At 43.4% G+C, this 26,540-nt stretch overlaps 1 protein-coding gene and 1 pseudogene across 1 annotated transcript; one reads left to right on the top strand and one right to left on the bottom strand.

Moving 5' to 3' along the window:
- Window positions 1-17,232: 17,232 nt before the first annotated feature.
- Window positions 17,233-25,964, bottom strand: LOC137758992 (ribonuclease 4-like; annotated as a pseudogene).
- LOC137758981 (non-secretory ribonuclease-like) lies at window positions 23,259-24,159 on the top strand. The gene is made up of 2 exons (XM_068534919.1): window positions 23,259-23,301; window positions 23,521-24,159. The coding sequence occupies exon 2, from the start codon at window positions 23,526-23,528 to the stop codon at window positions 24,024-24,026; it is 501 nt and encodes a 166-aa protein (XP_068391020.1). The 5' UTR covers window positions 23,259-23,301; window positions 23,521-23,525; the 3' UTR covers window positions 24,027-24,159.
- Window positions 25,965-26,540: the final 576 nt, after the last annotated feature.

Below are 26,540 nucleotides of genomic sequence, written 5' to 3'. Positions count from 1 at the left end.
TGCTGCAGTAACAAACAACCTCAAAAATTAAGTAGTTTAAAGTTTATTTTTCATTCCTGCTATATGTTCATCCTGGTCCAGCCAAGGGGTTCTGCCCACTGTAGTCACTTGGGAACACAGGTTGACACAGGCTTCAACTTGACATACACTTTCACAATCACAGAGGGAGAGGAAAGAGAACATGGTAACCCGCAGGTCAGCTCTTAACCCTTCTGGCAGAAAGGACACTTGTCACTCTACTTGCACTTCGTTGACCAGAGAAAGTCACATGGTCACATCTAAGTACAAGGGACAGAGAGGTAGAATCCTTTTAGGTACCTGGAACAAGAGAACTAAACATTTGTGAATAGCCTTAATGGTTCTCATAGAATGACTGACAGGTACACAACTAATCCAAAAGAAGGAAAGAAAGGAGAGGTAATAGAAATACCAGACAAATGAGACAAATAGAAAAGACAAAATAAGATGGTAGATATACACTGAAGAAGATGAAGATGAATAATTACAACAAATAAAAATGGGCTAAATGGTTCAGTTAAAAGACAAGATTGAGAGATGGGGAAAAAATCTAACTCTATGCTATTCACAAGAGACGCTTCAAAAACATAGGAATTCATAAAGCTTGAGAATAAAAAATAAAAAAGTATGCTATACAAATTGTGGCACATTTGTGCATTAGAATCCTAAAGAGTAATGAAAATGAAAAATATGCATATCTACTTGTAGCAACATGAATGGATTTCATAAACGTGATGTGAGTTAAGTTATAAAAAATATGTTCAATGTGACTCTTTTAAAAAAATTTATTTATTTTATTTATTTATTTTTGGCTGCGTTGGGTCTTCGTTGCTGCGCACGGGCTTTTTTTTTTTCTCCAGTTGCGGCGAGCTGGGGCTACTCTTCTTGCGGTGCACAGGCTTCTCATTGCAGTGGCTACTTGCTGTGGAACACGGGCTCTAGGCGCGCAGGCTCAGTAGTTGTGGCTCACGGCCTCTAGAGCGCAGGTTCGGTAGTTGTGGCGCACAGGCTTAGTTGCCGTGGCATGTGGGATCTTCCAGGACCAGGGCTCAAACCCACGTCCCCTGCATTGGCAAGCGGATTCTTAACCACTGCGCCACCAGGGAAGCCCTCAATGTGATTCTATTTAGATAAAATTCAAGAACAGGCAAAATTAAACTGTACTGTTTAGAGATACGTATATAGGAAATAAAAGTAGCAGAAGAAGGAAGGAAATTGCTATTTCAAACATAAATATAATGGTTTCTTCTAGAGGGAAAGAGGGAGCTGTGGTTAGGGAAAAGCACATGGTTGGGGCCTTTGAAGTGCTGGCAGTGTTCTATTTCTGACCTTGGCTGAAGTTATAAGAGTGTTTGCCTCATAGATATTCTTTAAACTTTCCAAACATGAATGTTTTTGGCACTCTGATATATATATATATATATATATATATATATATATATACACACACACATACACATATATATGTACACATTTATCTGATATATATCTGATGATATCTCTGATATATATATATGATGTAGCTTACAATTTTAAAAACTGCTTTAGAAGGAAATCGTTTATTAGGCGATTAGATGTGAAAATTAGGAGTTTGATGGATTATTTGCTGGAGTAGTTTCAGAGCATCCTTATTCCAGAAAGTTGAAAAGAAAGTCAGAGATGAAGAATGGAGTTAACAAAGAACCTGACAATGACAGGAAGGTGCTATTAGTGCACTAGCTTGATGAGGGTAGGCTGGGGAGAGGTGTGCATATCCTGAGGAAAGAGTCCGTACAGGAGAAGACACTGAAAATACAGCACAGAGATAGAGCATTGCCCCAAGAATTGGGCAGAGACGGGATCCAGCTTGCAGGTAAAGGAACAGCTGTCCTGTATGTGAGAATGGTGCACAGGGGTGAGGTGCGTACCAGATAAGGAAAGGGATGCAACTGAGAAACAGTGAAGTTGACCTAGAATATGAGCAAAACAGAAATGTCCTTTTCAGCAATGGAAACTGCTTCTACAAGTGGAACTTGAGTCCCTTCTCCCCTGTGGCTCAAACCTCTGTTTTGAAACAGGGTTCTGAGAAAGTCTGCATCACCTCTGTTGTCCTCTAGGTCATGGGGCAAGTTATCTGGTACGGTCTGAGTCTGTGATGCATTACTGAAGGGGTTCATTTCCAATGCATTAAATCACAGCTACAGGTTTTACTGCCATCACACGTATTAAAAGACAATATTAATCTCTAGGGATTTTTCTCAAGTAATTTGACATATATCACAACTTTAGTTTTGTAACTGAAAGTGGGGTCTGGCTGCTCACCGCTCAAAAGCCAAGAGAGGCAAGGTTGGTGGAAAGGAAAGTTTGTTTTATTTTGGATGCCAGTAATGGGGGATGGGGGTGGGCGGTGGACTTCTGTCCAAAGGCTGACTCCTCCACCAACTGACAATCAGAGGGCAAGAGCTTTTATAGGCGGGAGGGGGCTACATGTAGAAACAGCACAGTTAGCTCTGACAGTCATCTTGAAATTGGTCATCGGTGATCTGACCAGAGTCATCTTGATTGTTTTAAGTACAGTTAATCTTCAGTTCCAGAGTCAGTTTGTTCCCATTTCCTTGAGGCAAATTCTCAGAATTGTGGCAGCTTATGTCATGGCTACAATCTGGTCATCATGTAGCTAACTTCTTCCACCTGGTGGGCGTTTCAGTCTCTACAAGACAGTTCACAGGACATGGCTCAGCATATTATCTCTAGCCCTTGAGGAGGAACTAAAGGTCCTTCACTATGCTTAATGACTAAACTATTATTATTTAGTCTTGTTGGACTGTTTTTCTTCGCTTCTGCATTTTCTCATTTCTCTGATGAAACTTAATCTTTGGCTAAAGTTTTTCCACAGACAAAAGGCAGGCTGAGGACATGTGGGGGAAGGACCATAGGGTCCTGGTCCATTTCAGTTTCTTTGTATTCATAAAATGTGATACTTATCTCCACAAATTACTCTGGAGAATTTGAATAGAGCTAGTAGAATGAAGAGACCAAATATATTTGTTGCAGCTTCATGACTGGTTTGCTGTGTTCAGGGAAAATTATTTCACCTCTCTGGATCTCAGTTTCATCATCTGTAAAACAGATAGGCTGGATAATTGGCAAGCAATAATAAAAGATAATTTAAATGTGTGTGTGTGTGTGTGTGTGTGTGTGTGTGTGTGTGTGTATTGGGGTGGATTTGGGGTGTGGAGTCAGTTCACCTTTTTAATGATTCCTGCAAAACTGATTGGCATTTTTCTGGGTGAGTGCAGACTTATGCACAAAAGTCCTGATTTACTATTTTAAAGATCAGTCATTTTTCAGCTTCTATAGTTTGTTTTCTTATCTGTAAATTGGGGATAATTAAAGTACCTTACTGAATGTTTGTGTCCCCTCAAAATGCATATATTAAAGCCTAACCCTAAGGCTTCCCTGGTGGCGCAGTGGTTAAGAATCCGCCTGCCAATGCAGGGGACACGGGTTCGAGCCCTGGTCCGGGAAGATCCCACATGCCGCGGAGCAACTAAGTCCGTGCGCCACAACTACTGAGCCTGTGCTCTGCAACAAGAGAAGCCACCTCAATGAGAAACCTGCGCACCTCAACAAAGAGTAGCCCCCGCTCGCCACAACTAGAGAAAGCCTGTGTGCAGCAAAGAAGACCAAAACGCGGCCAAAAAAATAAAATAAAATAAATTAAAAAAAAAATAGGAGTGACAGTGATTAAAGTTTTTGATTGGGAGGGAGGGATGGTCTGACAGTTCTCTAAATTTTATCTTTATATAGAATTGGGGAGCAGCACAAATGGAGGGGACATGTCAGGGAATGCAGGGCAGGCAGATCCAGGCTTGGGGCACCTGTGAAGGTCATGAGTCATTGTAGACACACTGAGATTAATGTCAGAGGAACATGCAGCAGGTAGTGAGACGTTCAAAGCAATGTCTCTGAGAGAAAATTGGTACACTGTGTATAAACCGAGCATAATTCTAGAGGCGTGATGGTCGGAGCCATGGCAATGCCTGAGTCTGGGGGGTGGGGGAATGGGATGGAAAGAAAAAAGGAAACGAAGGAAGTGGATGAAGGCTGGAGCAAGAGGCGTCTAAACAATGCGCCTGAAGGTGCCTTTGGACACTCCGTTCTGTGTGGTAGACAGAAGAGTAGCCAGGAAGAGGCAGGGAGCAGACCCAGAGCAGTAGCATGCCTGCGTCCCCTGTCCTGCCCTTTCTCCTGAACTCCCTCTCCAGAGCCCTTAATCCCTGTTAAGCTCCTGGGGGAAGCTGCCTTATAGCAGCTTCAACTCAGACAGTTGCAAATAGCATTTCAGAGCTGAAAGCTGGTCAGCCAGCTCTGATGACTGGAGTTGCAGCCCTTATTCACCGGAATAATGAAATCATTATTAAGTTCTCAGGGGACAATGGAATGTTTGTTTAACATTTCTGAGATGCTGCTGATTGCTCAAGTTCCAGAGAGTGTCCTCTTCCAGAGAAAAGCATTTAAAATTAGATTGGGAGTGGAGAGTGGGGGGTGGTGGGGGGAGCTTGGGAAAGTTTGCTCTGAACTTTCACTGACCTTTCATTGAAAGGGCGTGCTCCTTGTACTCTGTCCATCCTGTCCAGTGGTTAAGCTTGAGGAAAGAAAGGGGGCGCTCTTCCCATGTCGGCCTGCTTATCTGTCTGTTATCATCTGCCTCTGAACCACTTCCTCTTCCTGATTCCAGGCCCACTTAACTCTTCATCTGTGACTTCGTGGAACATAATGTAGTGAAGAAAAGCATGGGCTCTGGGGGGTACAAAGACATGAATTTGAGCCCAATGCCACCTAAGGCTAATAACATTGTCTTGGTTCCTGTTGCTGCACATCACACTTACTAAACAACAATATTTTAATTCTCTCTTCTGATTTTATGGTTTAATTGTAACCCTTAAGTATTAAGCAAGGTATAGTAGGGGTGGGGGAAAAGTTGCAAACATATCCTAAACCTTTTTAGTAGTCTTGTTTATTATAGTGGTAGGGCAAATAATTCTCAGACTATTTTAGATGTATTACAAGAGTGCGCAGATGAGTACAAGGGTTAATGTTGTGTGTTGGAAGAAGGGACATGTGAGTACCTAATGGGGGGAAGGTAATGCAGGGGAGAAAGAAACATTTTCCTCTGTCCATTAAGGTTCAGTGACTGAGGACCTACAAAACAAACAAAAGATAGACTAACAAGAAAACAAAGCAAATTTAATTGCAGACATATGTACAACACCAAGAGTGAACCGTAATGGACTTTGAGTGATTATGATGGGTCAATGAAGATTCATCAGTTGTAACAAATGTCCCCCTCTGTTGGGGGATGTTGATAGTGGGGCATGCTAGGCATGTGGCAGGGGTGGGAGTAGGGGGTACATGGGTACTCTCAGTACTTTCTGCTAAATTTTGCTATGAATCTAAAACTGCTCTAAAATATGAAGTCTATTTAAAAGGAAAAATTTTAAAGGGGGATGTTGATTTCTTCAAAAATTTCGAAGACCTAAATGACAAAGAAAGACTGGAAATATGACAGATTAAAAATGGCTAAAGAGTCATACAAATAAATGTGACACGTCACACCAGGCTGGAATCTGTAGTAGTGGAAATATGTTATCGAGGATATTATTGGGCCAACTGACAAATTTGTATACAAAACGGATTTGAAAAAAACTATTCCATCAGGGTTAAATTTACTGCTCCAGGTGAAGTTGTTTATTTACCATTTTCTGAATTTTCCTTTTGAATCATTTGCCATTCCTGCTGCCTAGGGTGCTTTTGCCCATCCATTCGCGTACTATTCAGCTCCAAACTCCAACTAACTACCCCATGACCCTTGATAGACTTGTCTTACTATTTCAGCCCTGAGTGATCTAATCTTCCTGTGAACTCACAGAACCTTTTTCTGCACTGCTTATACTGTGCTTTGTGGCCTTGAAGTTTTGGTTGTTTCCCTATATAAATTTAGTTTCCATCTAAACGGGAAGCAAACAAATATAGGGATGTTGAGTTATTGTTACTGAAAGCTCGGCCTCTCTCTACACTGGTGACGAATCGAATCTTGGAGACAGAGTTCTGGGTGAAGTAGAAAAGGATAGCTTTATCACTTTGCCAGGCAAAGCGGGGCACAGCAGGCTCCTGCCTCAAAAAACTGTGTCCCAACCCGGGAGGATTGGAGGAGAAGTTTTATAGCAACGGTTCAAGGGTGGGGTCTCTGACAAGGTCAGGGGTGAGCAGGGCCTGCGCTCCCTTCATCTCGTCTCAGGTGGTCGGTCCCCTAATCTGGATGAGCTCCTCTGGCCCCTTTAATCTGGCCTCAGGTGGTTTCTTGGCTGCTCCTCCCTTGATTAGCAACTGTTCAAATCTGCCCTTTGGAACTCAGGGAAGGTCCTGGAGGCTGGAGTCTTGCCTACAAGAAACGGGGGACAAAAAGGCCTCCGTGCCCAGGAGCCCCACAGGGCATCGCTTGGTTTCATTATGCTTCCTTTTACCTCATTGACCTCTCTTATGATAGATGTTCACTATCATTAACTTATTTGACAATTATTTATCAAGCATCTACTATGCACTAATCCTTATTAACACGCAGATAGATGAGACACAGTGCCTGCCCTCAAGGGACTTAAGAGTTCTATAGGGGGAGCCAAACTATTTAAAAAAAAGTTTTAAATGTGCAAGGAACATAAAGAAAGGAATAGGAATTGTTCCAAGGAAGGCTCCACAGAGTAGTTGACACTTAAATTGAGACTTGAAATGGGTGTAGGTGTTCACAGGTGGACAGGTCCCAATATAGTACACGGCTGAGAGAGGGTAGATGACCCGGGAAAGGCATCTGCATAACCTCCAGGTCTGTGCCCCTAGCCTTTTGCATGAGTGCCACAAGCCTCAGGCTATACCATCCCTACGGCTGAAATGCTCATGAAAGGGAGGAGCAGATGGGTGACCTCAGGAGACTGAAGCCATTGCTGGAGACTGGAGGAGCTACAGTGGGACAGGGGCAGTTTTGGGGATTGCCACAGACAGAGAAATGAGAAGGAAGCCTTGATATTAATCAGGAACATGTAGAGGTCTGTGAGATTGATGGGGTTCAATGAACCCAGCCTGAGAACAAGCCGTCAGGCACTTGGGCAGCCCGTACACAATGGCTATGCACTCAGAGAGGAGGCGCTGGGTGATTTCTGCAGGGACAGGTTGATTAGACCACGATAGATGATGCCAATAAAGGAGGAAATTAGGCCACTGAGAAAGAAGGGGGAAATCAAACAGAAGTTCTTTATTCTATCAGTGATCTTTCATTACCATTAACGCATGGGATAATTGATTAATTTAGAGATTAGTCCATCTCTTCCTCTTTTTTGGCAAAAGGAAACTATACGTAGAGAACTAATGAAGGGAGAGTCAACATTTATCCTTAGTAATCCAGTAGATCAGCTCACAGCCCTTCTCTGCAGCTCTATAATAATGACTCTGAATCTCTGTGTTTGCATTTTGAATGCATTTAGTTTTTCTCTATTGTTTTCTTTTTGTTTGTTTTTTTTTGGCTGCACCTCATGGCTTGTGAGACCTTAGCTCCCCACCCAGGAATCGATCCCACACACCCTCAGCAATGAAAGCACAGAGTCCTAACCACTGGACTGCCAGGGAGTTCCCTCTATTCTTACTACTTATGCTAAATTAACATCTGTTCAGAATTTGTCATTACTTAACGCAGTTTGTTGCGTGGCTGCTGATGTTAGAACTGTTAGCATGTCTCCTCCAGGGAGAGCATCATGCAACTTCTCTTTGTCTAGTGATGAGGCTCATTACATCACTCTTTCCTCTGCAGGAGGACCTCAGAACCTCAGAGACACCCTCCTCACTTAAAGATTTGCTGTGGAGAGAGAGTTTGTCACCTGAGATTTTGCTGCTGCTGCCCCTGCTTGGTTTAGATCTTGCACAACTCCTTGTGGTGAGCTGATCCACATTTCATTCCAGTGATGGTCTGCAGTCAGTGATGTCTCTTTCTGTAAGAAATTGGGGGTTTCTCTTTAGCATTTTCCTGAGGCCACGCCAATTCTAGGACAGGAGATCTATTCCCTGGAGAATCCCCTGTTGACCCTTCGGCTGACTCTTCTATTATGTATGTCTTCTCTTTCTATCTCTTCATCAGCATCTCACACACACTCACTTCACCTCAGCCGCACCGGCCTCTGTAGGCACCTAAAAGATGCCAAGCCTTTGCCTGCCTCTGGACTTTTGCACGTTCTGTTCTTTCTGCCTGAAATGTTCTTTTATATGACATCAGGTTTCAGTTTAAATTTCCCTTCATCAGTGATTCTTTCCTGACCACCCTGTCTATAGTCCTTGTCTTAGTCCCTTCAGGTTGCTACAACAAACTTCCAAAGACTGAGTGGCTTACAAACAACAGAAATTCATTTCTCACAGTTCTGAAGGTTGGGAAGTCCGAGATCAAGGCACCACCAGCACATTTGGTGTCTGGTGAGAGCCACTTCCTCGTTCATAGATGTCTCTCTTTGTCCTCACATAGTAGAAAGGGCCAGGGAGCTCTCTGAAATCTCTTTTATTTATTTATTTTTAAGTATTAATTAATTAGTTAATTTTTTGGCTGCGTTGGGTCTTTGTTGCTGCACGCAGGCTTTCTCTAGTTGTGGCGAGCAGGGGCTACTCTTCATTGCAGTGTGCAGGCGTCTCATTGCGGTGGCTTCTCTTGTTGCGGAGCACGGGCTCTAGGCACACGAGCTTCAGTAGTAGCGGCACATGGGCTTCAGTAGTTGTGGCACTTGGGCTCAGTAGTTGTGGCTCCCGGGCTCTAGAGCGCAGGCTCAGTAGTTGTGGCGCACAGACTTAGCTGCTCCACGGCATGTGGGAATCTTCCCAGACCAGGGCTCGAACCTGTGTCCCCTTAACCACTGCGTCTCCAGGGAAGTCCCTGGAATCTCTTTTAAAAGGACACTAATCTCATCCATGAGGGCTCCACTCTCAAGACCCCACCTCCTAACATCATCCCATTTGGGGTTAGGATTTCAACGTAGGAAATTGGGGAGGATGAAAACATTCAGTCTATAGCAATTCTCTTCTTTTCACCCACCAGTTCTTCTATCATATCACCTTACTTTTCCCTTCATAGCTCTTATTATAATCTTCAATTATTTATTTGTTACTTATTTAACATTTCTCTGCCTCCACTCCAATGTATGTTCAAAAGAGTAGGGCCCTTGTCTGTCTCTTTCACAACTGAGTTCCAGTGCTTAGCACATTTCCCACATTTCTTGGCAAATAATAGGCATTTAACTAATAGTTGATGAATGAATAAACTAATAAATAGTGAAAATTACCCTCCACTCACTCTCTGGCAAGCTATTTTGCAGTTAATTTTTTATCAGTCTTATAGAATCAGTGTAATCCTTTATTATAACGCCATCAAGGTTTCCGATTATATAGGACAAGAATAACTACTTACGATATTCTCTTGCGAAACTAGAGGCAGGTGCCTGAAAGTCAGGAATCATATCTAATTCACATAATCATAATAGCATACATGAATCCCACAATTATAATGATTCAAACCATTCACTAATAGGTGGAACTAACAGAGTTTTTTTTAATTATTAGTAGGCCTCACTAGGCATGGTGACCTCAGAAGTCTTTCTGAGTTTTCCTTATATTCTTATGATCTCCCTCTGCTACCCCATCCCTGCCACACACATACTTTAATGTGCTGATTCATTCCTTACCCTAAAAGAAGTTAGTTTTCTAGGGGGAAAATATTCTTATCTTTTTTTGTTCAGAAGAAGAGGAAGACACAGAAATTCTGACCAGAGAAGTGAAGATTATACACTTACCCTTTACCTAAGACTGGATCTGGGACAAGTGTCTTATTCTAGAAGTTTCCTTGGAAGGGAAATGCTAAAGGGAAGAATGAGTGGATATCTGTTGGGGGTTCCCATAAGAGAGTTCGATGAAAAGAAAGGGCCCCTGGACTTCCCTGGCAGTCCAGTGGTTAGGTCTCTGCGCTTCCACTGCGGAGGGCATGGGGTTCCATACCTTGTCGGGGGAATTAAGATACTGCATGCCGCGTGGCATGGCCAAAACAAAAAAAGAAAGGAAGGATGCCTGGGTTCAATGCCTGAGAAGTTGCTTCTTGCACCAGATATCTCAGGGGCAGTGAGCTCAGGACACCGGCGCTATGCTGCATGGCATGTAACATGTGCGTTTGGCATGTACCTTTGTGTTTGCTACATTTAATTTAGGTCTTTGTTTCCCTTTTGTTAGTAAAGATAATTCCCAAAATGCCAAATGGATTTTCCATCCACACTGGGGTCTGTGGGCGTTAACGTGGGAGAGAGAAAATGAGACAGAAGTTAATGAAAACCTGCAGCAGAGTTCATGGGTCTCAAGCTTGATTTGATTAAACCTGGAAGAATTTTTTCAGAAAAGTGATTCTTTTATACCTCTAATAATAAATATGCTTAAAATGTTACTAGATTAGAATTATATTTTAAATAGTTGGTTTCTAAGTAACGACCAAACTTTAAAAATCATATTTGTTTTACAATTTTTTTAATTGAAGTACAGTTGATTTACAATGTTGTGCTAGGTTCTGGTGTACAGCAAAGTGATTCATATATATATAATATATATATATGTATATATATATTCGTTTTCATATTCTTTTCCATTACGGTTTATTACAGGATATTGAATGTAGTTCCCTGTGCTATACAGTAGGACCTTGTAGTTTATTTTATTTATAGTAGTTTGTATCTGCTAATCCCAAACTCCTAATTTATCCCTCCCCTGCCCCCTTTCACCTTTGGTAACCATAAGTTTGTTTTCTATGTCTGTGAGTCTGTATCTGTTTTGTAAATAAGTTCATTTGTATCATATTTTAGGTTCCACTGTTTTACAATTTGTATGCATCAAGCACCACTATTTACAGAAAGCCATCCCTTTGACTGTCCTCCCCTGGATTGCTGGTGTCTGCATATAGAGGCCCTTATGGCTATGGAACCTTAAGGAGAGGCTTTCTGGACTCGCAATGCTCACTGGCATCAGGGAACAGATGCACATCACGGAAGAAGGTTTTCACAAATTTTCACATGGGCTAACTTCTTCCTTCTGCATCTTCATTCACAAGCCCCCTCAGTTCAGACTCTTCCCATCGTTCCAACAACCTGCATCCCAGAAGAAACATGAGAGTTTTATCAGGAAAAGAGTGGGAGTCAGCTTTCATGTTTACCCTGGAGAAGGAAGGCTACAGGAAGTTTCTTCATGTTTTTTTTTTTTTTTTTTTTGGTAGGTCCTTGTGTCCTCAAGGTAAATGGCGTGACATTTCCATCAGTATTTGAAAGCTTCTATCTGGCAAGGCTCTGTGACCTATGGGCACCATCAGTTCTGTTCAGAACTGTGTGTCCTCCCTCTTTTCAGGTTCACTGCCTAGTGGGACATGAAAATTACAGTGACAAGAGTAAACATGCGAAGGTAAAGATTCCCAGCACCCAAAGGAGATCATAAAATATTTCAAGAGCATTCTCCAAAATGTATCAGGAGTCATGGGGAAAAGGGGTTCCAGGGCCCAAACATTTGGGGATAAAGAACAAAATAAAGTTAAATAGAATTATAACAGAACTTTTCATATTTCTAACATGCATTGTAAATATCTTGGAACCAACTACGATAAGCAGATTGCTTAAACTCTCCTCAACCCACAGGAACTACTCTTTCTCCCCAGCAAAGCATCCAGTAAGGCTAGCGTTTCTGCAGTACTGGTCTTCTAAGATCCAAGGAGATTAGAGATCCTTAAAAGTCACTATCAGAAGAACAAAAAGGAAAAGAAATGAAGGTCGAAGGGAGAAATGGCTTTATTTACTTTTACCTCCTCTGAATGGCCTTAACAATGGTTTTAGTTATTCTTTTCAAAGCCTTAACCTGTAACCACTGACTAACGTGAATCAGTAAACATGTTTGATCCCTTAAGGCACCTTGTGGAAACTTCGTTCCTACAATACTGATCATCTAAGATAATGGGGAATCAAAGACCTTTGAGATGCACTATTCAGGGGAAGAAAAGAAATGCAAACCAAATGGATGCGATGGTTCCGTTTTAACTCCCCTGGTAGGTTCTACTGACTTTTTAGATAGCCCTCTATAAAGCCTTGTTAACCATAGGAGCCGAGCTCCAATGTGGGTTAGAATCAAACATTCCATCCCAGCCCCAGTTTTCAGAGGATTTGTTAGGGTACCTAAAATACAAACTCATTTGCCAGCTTTTGCTCTGTCATGCCCCTATTTGACTGTTGGTCCCACAGAAACCCCTGAGACAGGCCACTGAGTAAAAGAAGAAACCAGTTTTTGTCAGGATATGCTGGGCTGGCTAAAGAGCTAGTTCCCAAGGAGAGGGGCCAGGAGTCCAGAATAAGATGCCCGGTTGACTCAGGCTGATGTCAAAATTCCAGAAGAACCAAGCCAGTGGGAAGGCTGGTACTACTGGCTTTATAAGTGAGGTGGGAGCCATGGTAATGTGTGCAGTGAACAGTGGAGAGAAGGATCCTCTCCACAGCTGGAGGGTCTGGGCAACAGGAGCCAGCTCTCAATGGGAGAGTGCTGGTGAGACATTTGAATCTCTGGGGTTCCAGTCATGGCTCCAGTCCTAGAGGACAACTAGAGTTCAAAGCAGGAAACAGACAGATGATCACTGAGACATAGAACAGAAAGTAGGATAACATATAATTGGTAGAATATTCTGATTTACACATTTAATGACTTTTAGCGGACTCGATGTGCTGTGTCAGATGTACAGTATGTCCCTCCATTCATCAATCAAACATTTCTGAGCATGGACTCTGTGCCAGGTAACAGGGATTCAAAGACACACCCAGTCCCAGGGAGCCCCCAGTCCTGTGGACTTAACTCACTAGATGTGGCCACTCATCTGCCTCCATGCCTGGCGAGGCATGAGGAAGCTTCTGGAAGATTCACCTTCTCATGAAGTCTTCATTCGCGTTCCCTTATACCCTCCCTTCCCTCCTCCTTCTCTTTCTTCTTTTCTTCCTTTCAGATGTTCCATACCTGCTGGTCTATTTTAGTACACTTTATTACAGCACGTGTGTCCGTCTGCAACAATACATGCTGACCTAGAGCATCCTAGAGACAATTACCTGGGGGTAATTGGGTATTGGTTTTTTCTTTTTTCTTTTTGGCTGCATTGGGTCTTCGTTGCTGCATGTGGGCTATCTCCAGTTGTGGTGAGCGGGGACTACTCTTTGTTGTGGAGCATGGGCTCTAGGCACATGGGCTTCAGTAGTTGTGGCACGCAGGCTCAGTAGTTGTGGCGCACGGGCTTAGTTGCTCCGTGGCATGTGGGAATCTTCCCGGACCAGGGCTCGAACCCGTGTACCCTGCATTGGCAGGTGGATTCTTAACCACTGCACCACCAGGGAAGTCCCCGTAATTGGGTATTGTTAGTGGACCTTCACACATATTTGTGCTTTTGCTTAATAGACTTCCAGACTATTAGAGAATGTTAATCCTGGAGATCCTGATTTTTATTAGAGTTTCTAGACCTCTCTTTTAGAGAAATGCAGGAGCATCTGAATTCATCATCACCCACAATTAGTGAGAGCAAAGAGATGCATCCTAAGGGTGCTTACTTTCAAAATGATTCCCAACTTTCATAGAAATATTCTGTAATTTTATATAATTAGCTTACTTTCCAACTGCTAACAAAGATCTGTAGCACAGTCACTTCTAATTTTTGTCAACAGAGTGGCTCTCAGGAGTGTTGCCACTCGGTAGAAACTTCCCCATTCCCACTTCTTTGAGACTGAGGAAAAGATGCTCAGTCATCATACAAACCAGCCCTTTTTCTCAGTTCACCTTCCCCTGCTCCCCGTAACACACACACACACACACACACACTAAAGACCTCCTTTAATTTAGACCAGGAGAAAACAGCTGAGGGTCCCAATGCATGGACCCCTCTATCTTTGCAGAAACTGCAGGATCTAACATTGGGATTCAAGGTGAATCTAATATTACAGCCTTCAGGATATAATAATAACTTCCTGTTCTCCCTATTCTGGTTCTTGGGGTGGGAAGAGCACAGAAATTTTCCAGTTAGAAAATTAAAGAATATACGCAAACAGGATATTTTGCTGAGACGTGAATTTTTCTTTCTTTTTCTGTACGTTCCTCATTCCCCTAGTTCCAAGTAGGAGCCGCACCCTTTGTATTTCCTTGGTTCAGGGATATCCGCTTTCTAAAGCTTCTGCTTTAGAAAATAAACATACTACTTCATGGAGAACAAAACCCAGTATTTTCGAGTTATAACTCAAAACTTCCAAAGCTATTTCCATGCACTATTCCCAGGAGTTTCACATACTGTCATGTAATTACAGTTTCCAATGTCCTTCATTTCTGTGTAGGTTTCTATTTCCACTTGGTGTCATTTTTCCTCTGCCTTAAGGACTTCCTTCAGGCAATGAATTCTTTTAGCTCTTGTATGTCTGAAAAAGTCTTTGTTTAATAAGTCTAATAAAACGACAGCTCTCATAAGCTTTATCAGTTTTAAAAGGTATAAATAAAATGTCAGAAATAAGATGTAAAAAGAGATGCTGTAAATATTAACAAAAGAATATGAACAACTTTGTGCCAATATATTTAAGCACTTTAGATGAAATGGATAAATTCCTAGGGGGGAAAAAAAAACTTGCCAAAATGATCTCCGGAAGAACTAGGGATATCACTTATATGTGGAATCCAAAAAAATAATATGAATGAATGTATATGCAAAATAGAAACAGACTCACAGATATAGAAAACAATTTGTGGTTACTAAAGGTGAAAGGGAAGGGAGTAAGGACAAATTAGGGGTATGGGATTAACAGATACCAACTACTATGTATAAAATAGGTAAGCAATAGCACAGGGAATTATAGCCATTATCTTGTAATAACCTATAATGGAGTATAATCTGCAAAAATACTGAATCACTATGTTGTACACCTGAAACTAATATAATATTGTAAATCAACTATACTTCAATTTTAAAAAAAAGGACTAGGGCTTCCCTGGTGGCGCAGTGGTTGAGAATCTGCCTGCCAATGCAGGGGACACGGGTTCGAGCCCTGGTCTGGGAAGATCCCACATGCCGCGGAGCAACTAGGCCCGTGAGCCACAACTACTGAGCCTGCGCGTCTGGAGCCTGTGCTCCGCAACAAGAGAAGCCACGATAGTGAGAGGGCCGCACACCGCGATGAAGAGTGGCCCCCGCTTGCCGCAACTGGAGAAAGCCCTCGCACAGAAACGAAGACCCAACACAGCCAAAAATAAATAAATAAATACATAATAATTTAAAATGAATATCTGCTAAAAAAAAAAAAGAATAAATAAAGGAACTCCAGTTTAAAAAAAAAAAAAAAAGGACTAGAAAACTCAGCATGTCTATAACCGTTAAAGAAATTGAAATAGAAGTTAAAAATAGTCTCAAAGAAAGTATCAGGGCCAAACAGCCTTACAGATGAGTTCTGTAAATAATAAAACAACATATAATTCCAATTACAGAAAATAGAGAAAGAGGGAATATTCCTCAACTCATTTCTGAAGGCTAACATAGAATCTGGATACCAAAATCAAACAAGATAGTTCCAAAAAAAAATTTCAGACCAATTTCATTCATGAACATAAATGCAAAAAACAAGAACAAAAAAAGACAAAAAAAACCCTTAAATATTAGCAAGCTAAATACAGTGATTAAAAAAAGAAAATTTAGCATAACCAATATGAGTTTATCCCAAAGTTGGTTTAATATTCTAAAATCAATTAATGCAATTCACCCCATTCACTGATTAGGAGAGAAATACTATACGATTTTATCATTAGATGAAGACAAATCTTCAATAAAATTCACAATGCATTCAAGAGTGGAAACTAGGAGTAGAAGGGAAGGAAACTTTCCCAACCTGAAAGTGAAAGTCTACGGATATCCACAGCACCAAAAGCATCTACCACAATGGCCCTTTAACATTTTATTGAAAACATTTTTATAGCAAGCATTAAGTGTGGAAGGTCACAAACGACTGTAACACAACTACAGCTCCTGGCTTCAGGGGAGAAGATGAAAATAAGAGTATCCAGTTTTGTCACCATTATTCCAGGAGGGTAAAATCCCCAGTCTACTCCATGAGCACCTAGCCAATCAGTCCATGGATGGCTGCCCTAGAGTCAGGTGCCCTCCTTTGATTCAAAGCCCTGTCACCATTTTGATGGAGTCTCAGAGAACATGGTCATCTATGGCTGCTCCTTCTTGTGGGTTAGAAAAACTTCCTTCAGAAGAGGATTGTATATATATATACATACATATATATATATACACACACACACACACACACACACACATATATATGTATATATATGTATATAATGGATTCCAAGAAAGAAATAGGCTCTTTTTTTCCAGTGCAGCCAAACTGCAAAGCTTATAACACAAGTAGGTGCTCTGTACAGATCTTACTTCCTCTATATCTGCGGTGCTAGAATGTAAATCTGTAGGCAAGTTAAATACTAAAGAGTACGAGAGCGTGAAAGTTACGGTAAACTCAGAAATCTGTTTTTTTGAAAGTTAGGCTGTATTTATGCTGGCTGAATGTTCTGTTTAATCACCTGTTATCCTCCATTGCCGTGTCGGTAACCAAGAAGCTTCCAATCCATCTCTCCCTGTCTTGAGAGGAACCCGGAAAGCAGCTCCGGTCTCTGTTTGGCCCGGGGTCTCAGGTGGCGCAGCGCCCCCTGCGGGCCAGTTGAGGCGGCGCCGGCGAGAGACGCCGAAGGGACCGCTTGGTGTGGGAGTCGCCCGGCTCCATGCCACCTCTCCTCCAGGTAGCGGCTCCTTCCCGAGCTGTGTCCCCCGCATCAGGGGTCTGTTTCTATAAAGGAAGCGGGTTTCCCTCACGGGAGTCGTCCCAAATCCCTTCCGCAGGAGCCCGCAGGGGAGAAGGGAGCCGAAGGTCCCGCAGGAGGACCCTGCGAGGCGGGCCACTCGGGGCTGCCCAGGGCCAGCGCCATCGGGAGTTCTTATTAGAGCAGCTCATGGGCAAATCAGCCCAGCTAGCCCGGCTTGTGTAGCCGCTCCGGCGGAGCAAGGCTTTTCCAGAGGTAGATTCCCTCTGCGAGGTAGCAGGGCTTTCTCCCCAACTCCCCAGCCGCATCTTGTCCTACACCCAAAAAACCGACTCCGTGGCAGGAGTGTGGGGTGGAGCGTGGAGTCAGGGTCGGGGGAGAGGCTGTGAGAGAGATGCTCGTGACTGGGAACAATGAGGGATCCAGATGCAAGAGAAGAAGCGTTTACAGGGAAGACTTTGGCAGGGCTTCAAAGATCTGGAGGTGTAGGGTGCAAGTCACTGGGCTTCCCACGTCAGGGCTGGGGGAAGACTAGCCGTCCAGGTGAACAGGGCCCCCCTCCTCACAGCCCACGCGATGGGCCTGGTGGAGTCCTTCTTACAGCAGTGGCAGTGCGGGGGCCGGCTGCCTGCTTTGGCAAAGCAGTCGGTGACGCTGACATCGTGAGCACCGTTGCGGCAGCTTTGCAAGGAGCTGCTCTGCTGGTACAGGGCACAGATGGAGTTCTCAGAAATCTGCTCTGGTGGCCAAATCCTCGTGAATGAGGGTGTTGATCTGCTTGCACCTACCCCTCCGGATCAGCCACCGTCGCCTCATCATCACGTCACAGTACCGGTGGTGTCCTCCAGGGACTCATGACCTGGGGTTGTCTGTACACCTTCTTGAGAAGGGCAGGCCTGGAGTGAAGACAATTGGCCCCAGGAGGAGGAGGAGAAGAAGGGTCCACATCAGATTCATGTTCCCTGTGAAAGCAGGTCGAGGAAGAGTGGGGTCAGGGAGCAGGCTGTCGTCCCTTGCCCCCAAGATACCTAGTGTATTTCTAAGAACTCTCAGCCCAAACACTTCATGTCCCCGCTGGCCCCTATCTACACTTCTTCTTGTACTCACAGCAACTACTGTTCTCACATTCTCCTTCCACCTCACACCCCTTCTTTTCTCTGGGTAAGAAGTGAGAAGAGAAGAGAAGGACTTGTGAAGAAAGGAGGTGCCTACCACCCACTCACCCCTTTATAGGCCTGACATACAAAGGTATTTTCAAACTCCGAAGTGATTCTTGCTCCTCACTTGAGTAGTTAACCTAAAAAAGTGTTTGCATCTATCAGCCACCTGATTCCACAGCCTATGAATGAAGCAGGTGTCCCTGCCAAACCTTTTCTACAGTAGGTGAGCTCACTACTAATCCATATGCCTCGCATCTTAGAAAATATTTCCACTTCCTTAAGTACATATGCCTGTTTTAAATGCTGTTAAAAAGAAAGTGGAAGCATTTCAGTTCTAAGAGAGTAGACTTATGTTTTCCCCACAGATTCCTCTGCCTCAGAATAAAAATTCCTGGCTCCTCAGGGCTTCCCTGCTGGCGCAGTGGTGAAGACACTGTGCTCCCAATGCAGGGGGCCCAGGTTCGATCCCTGGTCAGGGAACTAGATCCCACATGCCACAACTAAGGAGCCTGCATGCTGCAGTAAGACCCAGCATCTTACTTATAAATAAGTAAGTATTCTTAAAAAAATTCCTGGCTCTTCTATGTATAGGGCCTGTCATCATGAAACTTCCCAACTAGTGCCCAGGGAGTCTGAGTAAAGACTGAGTGTATATTCTGACTCTTTTACTGAATACCTGGGAGTCCCAGGGCAGGGTTTTTGCAGAGCAGATGACAACCACAGAGATAGATATGTCCCTTTCAGTGGTGGATACTCCTAGCAGAAATGGAACCTCCGTTGCCTTCCCTCCTTCCTCTAATCCTATAGGAATTACATTGTGGATATTTTCTTCCCAGACCTTAAAGGGAAGGCCATATGGAAAACTCTCAGGTCTGTCAATGATCTTTTTTTTTTTTTAAATTATTTTATCTATTTATTTATTTTTGGCTGTGTTGGGTCTTCGTTTCTGTGCGGGGGCTTTCTCTAGTTGCTGCGAGCGGGGGCCACTCTTCATCGCGGTGCGAGGGCCTCTCACTGTCACGGCCCCTCTTGTAGCGGAGCACCAGCTCCAGATGCACAGGCTCAGTAGTTGTGGCTCACGGGCCCAGTTGCTCCGTGGCATGTGGGATCTTCCCAGACCAGGGCTCGAACCTATGTCCCCAGCATTGGCAGGCAGATTCTCAACCACTGCGTCACCAGGGAAGCCCCTGTCAATGATCTTAAACAGATTGCCTAGTAGGGCTAATTTCATGTTTACTATTTCACACCCACAGTCTTTACCAGCATCACACAGAGTACCTATGACACCACCGCACATATGAAGAAAAAAACCTGCAGTTTGGTGACTGTCGCTAGCTTGCTATTATTGGAGGTGGGCAAATCACCTCATCCTTATACTCTAAAGTGAAGGTTATAGACTAAAGATCTTTTTCACCTCAATCATTCTCTGTCTTTCACTCCCTAACTAAGCATTACTTGTGTGTATGAGTCCATGTGTGATTTTCTGTGTGTACATATTGTTTTGTACATGTTCAGGTAAGCAGAAATATTTTGTTTGCAAGTTGGGTTTCCATTTGAGAACTGTTAATCCAATTAAATCTAATTTTTCTTAAAAACAGTTGTTAATGAATTTAGGCAAAAAAAAAAAAAATCCATCTCTTTTATGTAAAGATTACATTCTTTTTGTCTTCACAATTTAAACTGTGAATGTTCTTATTATGGGAGAAGCTGCCTGAGACGTGGGTCTGCATTTCAGTAAGGTAAGGGAAGAAATAGTACATACGCCTGCCCAGAGCTCCAAAATCAGTTATGTTAGGGGACCTGCTAATGAAGGTGGTGGCAGGCGCACATACAGTCAATCAACAAGTTGTAATATAAGTAGATTTCATAGGTCTTATCTTGATAGGTCTCCCTGGCAGATAGGCCTCAGAAGCCTTTTGTCTGATTAGGCAACAGAGCAAAAGCTGACTGACAGCTGGCAGGAAACTGAGTTGAGATCTAATAACTAGATCTCAATATCCTTTATAATTGGCCAAGAAAAGAGGAACTGCCTTTTTTGGAACTTCACTATGCTTAGCTATTCTTGTTTAATTCACACCATAGTTCTAACAAGTATGTGTTATTATTTACAGGTTTCACAATTTCGTGTGTTCATGGCTCTGCATAACTGGCCATTGGGCTTAAAGAATCCAACCCTTTGGCCAAGTGGTACATATAGGGTCTCATTTCTCAGAATTTAGTAGAGCTCGGATTCAAATCAAGGTCTTTACCTGACCTTAACTTTTTGAAGAGGGTATGTGGCAGGCCGCAGGACAAGCAAAGATTTAGAAATTCATTCAACATGAAAAAAACTTGTCTTTATATTGAGGGAAAAGTTACCTTTGTAGTGAGAGACTAACCTAGTCGTCTGAAAACAACCAAGAGGAAAAAGCACATTACCTAAAATTATTAGTTGTGATTAGTGGCAGTTACTGAATGATACGTAGATTAGCCAACAAAAATTTCTATGAAGAGATTTAGTGTAAGGTAAATATGCATAGAGGAAAGCTATGGACGAACCAATCAGGAAAAGCATAGAAGGTGTGCTCCGAATACAATTTTAAAGGTGGACCATGGTTGCAGATTGGGCATGATATTGGGTGAGTCTCTTCTCAGGATGCTTGTGATAAGCGTGATGGGCAGTATCTGAGTGAACAGACAGGATGTGATCAGTAGGTAGGAGTAGAGTGAGTGAAAACCCCTGAACTATTGCCACCTTCAACAGAGGTGGGAACTACTCAGCTCTAGTTGATCCCTTGTGGTAATGGAGACTCAGTGCACCGACAACATCTCCCGATTTTTAAAGGTAAGACAGGAATGCACATTTTTATGTGAACTATCCCAACTTGAAGTGTTAATATTCCAAAACCCAATATTAAAAGTAAAACTATATGCTGATCAAGAACAGGTTTTGAGCCAGATGCACTCCCTGTGACTGCAGTGTTGATTTTTAGTTCATATTATAGACACTTGAGTACAGGTCCTTCTACCCAGTGTGGTTGTCGGTATCACAGAAGGGCTAAACTACACCTAATTCATTTTTACATCCTCATCTCTCATGAAAATGCTTTCCACAAAATATACATGAAAAAAAAAAAAAAACTTACTTCATGGTAAAAGATATTAATGCCTTTTAGGCAGAACAAGATTTCAGGCCGAATCCTATTAGCACTGCACTGAGTCCTGTCCAGGTCACCATTATGTCCATGTTTACATAACGACATCAGTTGTAAAATAATTACATTTCCACATGACAGAAATATAAAAAGGTAGTTTAAAAAAATGTGGATTAATTTTCTTGGAAGGTTGTACAGTGCCATTTGAGGACCTAATCCAGTTTCCTTTTTTAAAATTTTATTTATTTATTTATTTGTTTGTTTGTTTATTGGCTGCGTCAGGTCTTCGTTGCTGTGCGCGGGCTTTCTCTAGTTGCAGCCAGAGTGCGCCACTGCGCCATCAGGGAAGCCCCAGTTTTCTAACTAAGAGGTTAGACCAGGGATTTAATATCTCTTATCTGGAGGCCTTTCCTACCTTGATGCACTTTCCCTGTCTGTACAGTGTCCCACACCATCTTCTTAGCCTAGAAGGCTCATTTATTCCCTAAAGTCCCTAAACTCTGCTTATCCTTTATGGGCCAGCTCAAATGGACATTTCTTCTGGAAGCCTTTCTTATCCCATGAGGCCAAGTAAGACCCTTCATCCTCAGGGTCCCCATAAAACCATCTTCACACAGTGTTATTACCTCTATCACATAGTAATAAAATTATTATAGGTCTACAATTATTTTCCTCTGCTTCTCTGAGAACCAAGAGTATGTTTCATGCATCAAGTTACATACTATGACTTCCCTAATTTCAGGAATACAGTGTCCTATCCATTGATGCTCATTTTATAAATTAAAAAATTTTTTTCCTGTTAACATCAAGAAATGAAATGTACTAGTAAGATAAATGACAACTCTAGGACAGACTGTTTTGTAGAAAATAGCACAGATTGAAAAGAACACAGGAATTCAAGCTCTAGCTTGGAATCCCTTACATGACACCAAATGTTCATTCTCTGGCAGATTTTACAGACTTTCTTCTGGGTGTTTTTAGGTCATGCTACTTCACAGGAAGTGAAGGCAAAAACTGCGCCAGGGTAAAAACAAGAGAAAGTGAATTCAATGCATAGGAAGCAGAAAAAAAAAAAAAAATGACAACAACAATAACAAAAAGTCATAGATTTGTCACAAACTACTTACTTATAGGATTTTGAGCAGTGAGAAATTCAGAGCTCAAGTTTCCACCACAGGGAAGTGAGGAGATAAAGAACATTTGGGTGAGAAGGAACCAGGGTGATTACTAAAATGAAAGGGGTGCCTGGGTTCCTCTGGTGCAAACAAGCCTCCTGGCTCTATTTGTTCTGAGTACCAGGCCTGCCTTCATGTACTTCAGTCTTTCAATGTGTTGCCCCCAAGTTGAGTTATAAAATCTATAGCCATTCTGGGACTTCCCTAGTGGCGCAGTGGTTAAGAATCCGCCTGCCAATGCAGGGGACACCGGTTGGAGCCCTGGTCCGGGAAGATCCCACATGCTGCAGAGCAACTAAGCCCACGTGCCACAACTACTGAGCCTGAGCTCTAGAGCCCGTGAGCCACAACTCTTGAGCCCTTGTGCCACAACTACTGAAGCCCACGTGCCTAGAGCCCATGCTCCGCAACAAAAGAAGCCACCGCAATGAGAAGCCCGTGCACCGCAACGAAGAGTAGCCCCCACTCGCTGCAACTAGAGAAAGCCCATGCGCAGCAACAATGACCCAACGCAGCCAAATAAATAAATAAAAATAAAAAATCTATGGCCATTCTGCAGCCAGTGATATTTTTCATTTAGGAAATCCAGACCCAGTGGTAGAGCTCTGCCCTGCACAGGATGCCTGGAATTAGATTTGTTACAACAGAAGCAGCAGTGGTTCATCCCTGGGTACGCATTGATCAGCAAATGATAAAACAAAGGGCTCATTGCATAAGTGGACCATGTCCTAATCTGTGCGTTTCTTCATGTCCTAGATTCAGAGCCCTCCTTGTTCTGCTCGCCCCACCCACAGGGGCTGCTCTATATCTCCAGTCCCAAGAACTGGGGGGAAACCAGCTGCCCCTGAGCGCCAGGACCACCAGCTGGATCTGTTCTCACAGGAGCCACAGCAGAGATACTGGGTAAGACAATGAGCCCCAGACCTGGAACAGGAGAGACAGCAATGAAGCAGCAACTGGGGAGCGGTGAGCTGAAGTTAGTGCCCAGGACACATGACAGACTTCGGGGAGCAGAGGGGAGAGGAGCTAGAACCACAGTGACAGCAGGGTGTCTGCAGGGTGAGTGAGGAGGGAGTGCGTTATCTGTGGGCCGGGATGCAGAAGATACCCTTCTTTTCACAGGAAACATGGCTCCAATACAGCAGAATGCCCGGCTTCCTCTCTTTTTGCTGCTGGGGCTCTTGGGAATGGTGATCTCACGCCATGCCCAACCTCCTAATTTAACCTGGGCTCAGTGGTTTCAGATTCAGCACATAAATATGGCCCACCCTCAATGCAATGATGCAATGCGGGTGGTTAACCGTTACAGAATGGAGATGGGTAACCGTCACAGAATGGTATGCAAAGATAAAAATACTTTTCTCCACACAACGTTTGCTGAAGTAGCTCGTGTTTGTACCACCGGAAATGTACGCTGCCCTTCATCACGCAGGATGAATTGTCATACTAGCTCAGTTCAAGTGCCTGTAACCTACTGCAACCTCACAAGAAATGCACCACGTTATATGGACTGCCGTTATACACAGACACAGGCACAGAAGATCTTCTTCGTTGCGTGTGACAACAGATCACCACGGGACAATGCCACATACCCCGTGGTTCCAGTTCACTTGGATGCGATCATCTAAACTCTGGGCCAGCACTTTGGGCCGTGCTCATCTGCCAAGCGCCACAGTCCTGTCCCACCATCCACCCCAGATATCAGCATCAGTCCTCATCTCACCAGCCTCCAGGTCCCTTTAAGCTTTGCTCAGCTGAAGCTCCTTGTGCACGCACAATAAACTTTACAGAATTACCTACAAGGCTCCGTGTGTCTGTCTGTGCTCTTCTATCATGTAGTTACATTCTGGTCTAGAGGCTCTTCCCCTTCTTCTAATCTGAGATTTGTGGGAAATAAATAGATGTGAGGATAAGAGGCTCCTTGTGTCATGAAGTTGTGCAGACTTTTCCTTCTCTCTGCTTTAGGCCAGGAAGCTGAGGCTTCCTCGCATAGCTGCCTATTTCAATACCAGGAGGCAAAGAGCCCCCAGTAAGTAGAAACAAATGTATTTGATTCTGATTTAAGAACCATACATTTTATGATAAAAGAGAACGATACGGTGTAAAAACAAAAAGAAAGGGGGAAATGCCATAATTGTGATAAGACCAAAAGAAAAAAGCAAATTTTAGCCCCAGAGATTTGTTTTTAAATAAGTGTATCAAATCTTCAGATATTAATGGTTATCCTAGGGGTGGATCCAGAGTTTGAGTCTAATGTGGAATGAGGCAAATTGTTCAGGTAGTATATGGACAGATTCCAGTACTACCTGGAGAAGAGGTGAAACTCTTTCCTGGCGATTTCTGTGTCCTGGAGAAGGGAGCAGCTGGTCATCTGGTAGCAGAAGGTAAGGAAGGAGACATGGAATTGGGATCTCTCCCGAGGATGAATCAGTGGCTTGCTCACATTCAGGTCAGGAAGGGGCACAGGCTCCAGGATTACAGAAATGTAGACAGACAGAAAAGGGAGCGGATAATGAAAGCCCCTACTCTGCCTCCATCACAAGGCTGCACTCAGGAATCAATGAGGAACAGGAAGGGAAAGCTCTTTGCAAACTGTGGTCAGATGCAGCATTCAAGTGACTGTTCGGGGGACATGTTGGGTCTTTTGCAGCACCTGACTCAGAGTAGAACGCAGGTAGCATGTCATTAAATCTGTACCTCCGTCCCTGAGTCTGGGATTCCTGACCTCCTATTTTTCAGCTCCTCTTTCAGGCCCAGATATACAGCAATTTCCATTCCTCCCACCCTCCATATGGGCAGTCATTCTTGCTCTTGGTAGTACTACATACGGCATCTGCACTTGAGCATCTTCTCTGGAGAAGCCACTGGAGGATTTGTTCCTCCAGGCGGGTCTGTTGACTCAAGCTATTGCATGGAGATACTAGGTTTGGACAATTCCAGGGCTCAACAGAATCCACTGACTTTAGGTTAATACAGAGTGGCATGAAATGAGCTTACCCTTCCAACAGGCTTGGAGTAACAGAAGGAGAAGGTGGGATACCGCAAGGCTGGAGTCACATTTGCCATGATGCAGTGAACCTTCCTTGTCTCAGCAGATCATATGTCACTTCCCAGCCATGGACACAGCATCTCTAACACCGTATGGTAGAGGGATCAGCCAACTCAGCTGCCCCATCTCTCTCTGCCTTGTGTCGTCATCCCCTCTCCCATCGTTCACTCATCATTCATTAATGCAGTAGTTAACCCATGTGCAGATGTGCTCTAGGCAGATTTCTAAGCTCGTGAGGATGCAATGTAAACAAAGACACATTTCTGTCCTAGGGTGCCTATTCTACTGGGAAGAAAATGAACTTACAAAATTATTTTTCCAGGTGATAAGTGTCAGGAGGAAAACTGCACTGAGGAAAACAATGTACAGTCATCTCTCAGTATCTTCAGGGGATTGGTTCCAGGAGACTCTGCAGATATCAAAATCCACAGATGCTCAAGTCCCTTATATAAAAGGGGGTCATACCGTTGGCCCTCCACATCCGTGGCTTTCACATCCACACAGAGGGCCATCTGTCGTGGGTCTCAGTGAGTCCATAGAAGTGAATCTGCAGTGTGGTTGGTAGGGGCCCAATGAAGGAATGAATTCTGAACAATATCAGAAGCAGCTGGTCATGCAGAAACTAAGGGGATAGTCTTCCTGAGAGAGACAGAGACAGAGAGGAGACAGAGAGAGAACATTCAAAGGGCCCAACATGAATGTAGATTAGTCATGTTAGAAAAATAAAAGTTAGTCTAGCAGGACAAGAGCATTTTAACCATGAGCATTAGTGATAGAGGTTATTGAGGCTCAGATGCTTCATACCTATGGAGATGAAAATAAAGAGTAAATTTCCTATGGGGTACAAATGGAGCATGTTAGATAATACTGTGACCTGAAGATCAGTCTGGCAGCTGTGCAGGGACTGCGGGGACAGTCAGGAACTCGTGGTATCCAGGCCAAATCCCAGAGGCATGGGATAAGGTAATAGCAATAGGGCAGAAGAAAAAGTGCAGGTTTAGGATTATGTTTCCAAGTTCGAATCATCAGGCTTTAGTGAAGGATTGGAAGCGGAGGGAGAGGGGAACAGAAGAGATTTCCTCATGTCAGTAAA

Source organism: Eschrichtius robustus, chromosome 1, assembly GCF_028021215.1.
Source record: "Eschrichtius robustus isolate mEscRob2 chromosome 1, mEscRob2.pri, whole genome shotgun sequence".
NCBI classification, from domain to species: Eukaryota; Metazoa; Chordata; class Mammalia; order Artiodactyla; family Eschrichtiidae; genus Eschrichtius; species Eschrichtius robustus.
This window is presented reverse-complemented; position numbering and strand designations above follow the sequence as displayed.

Coding starts and splice junctions, on each gene's coding strand:
- LOC137758981 (XM_068534919.1), top strand. CDS start 23,526: ATGGCTCCAATACAGCAGAATGCCCGGCTTCCTCTCTTTTTGCTGCTG.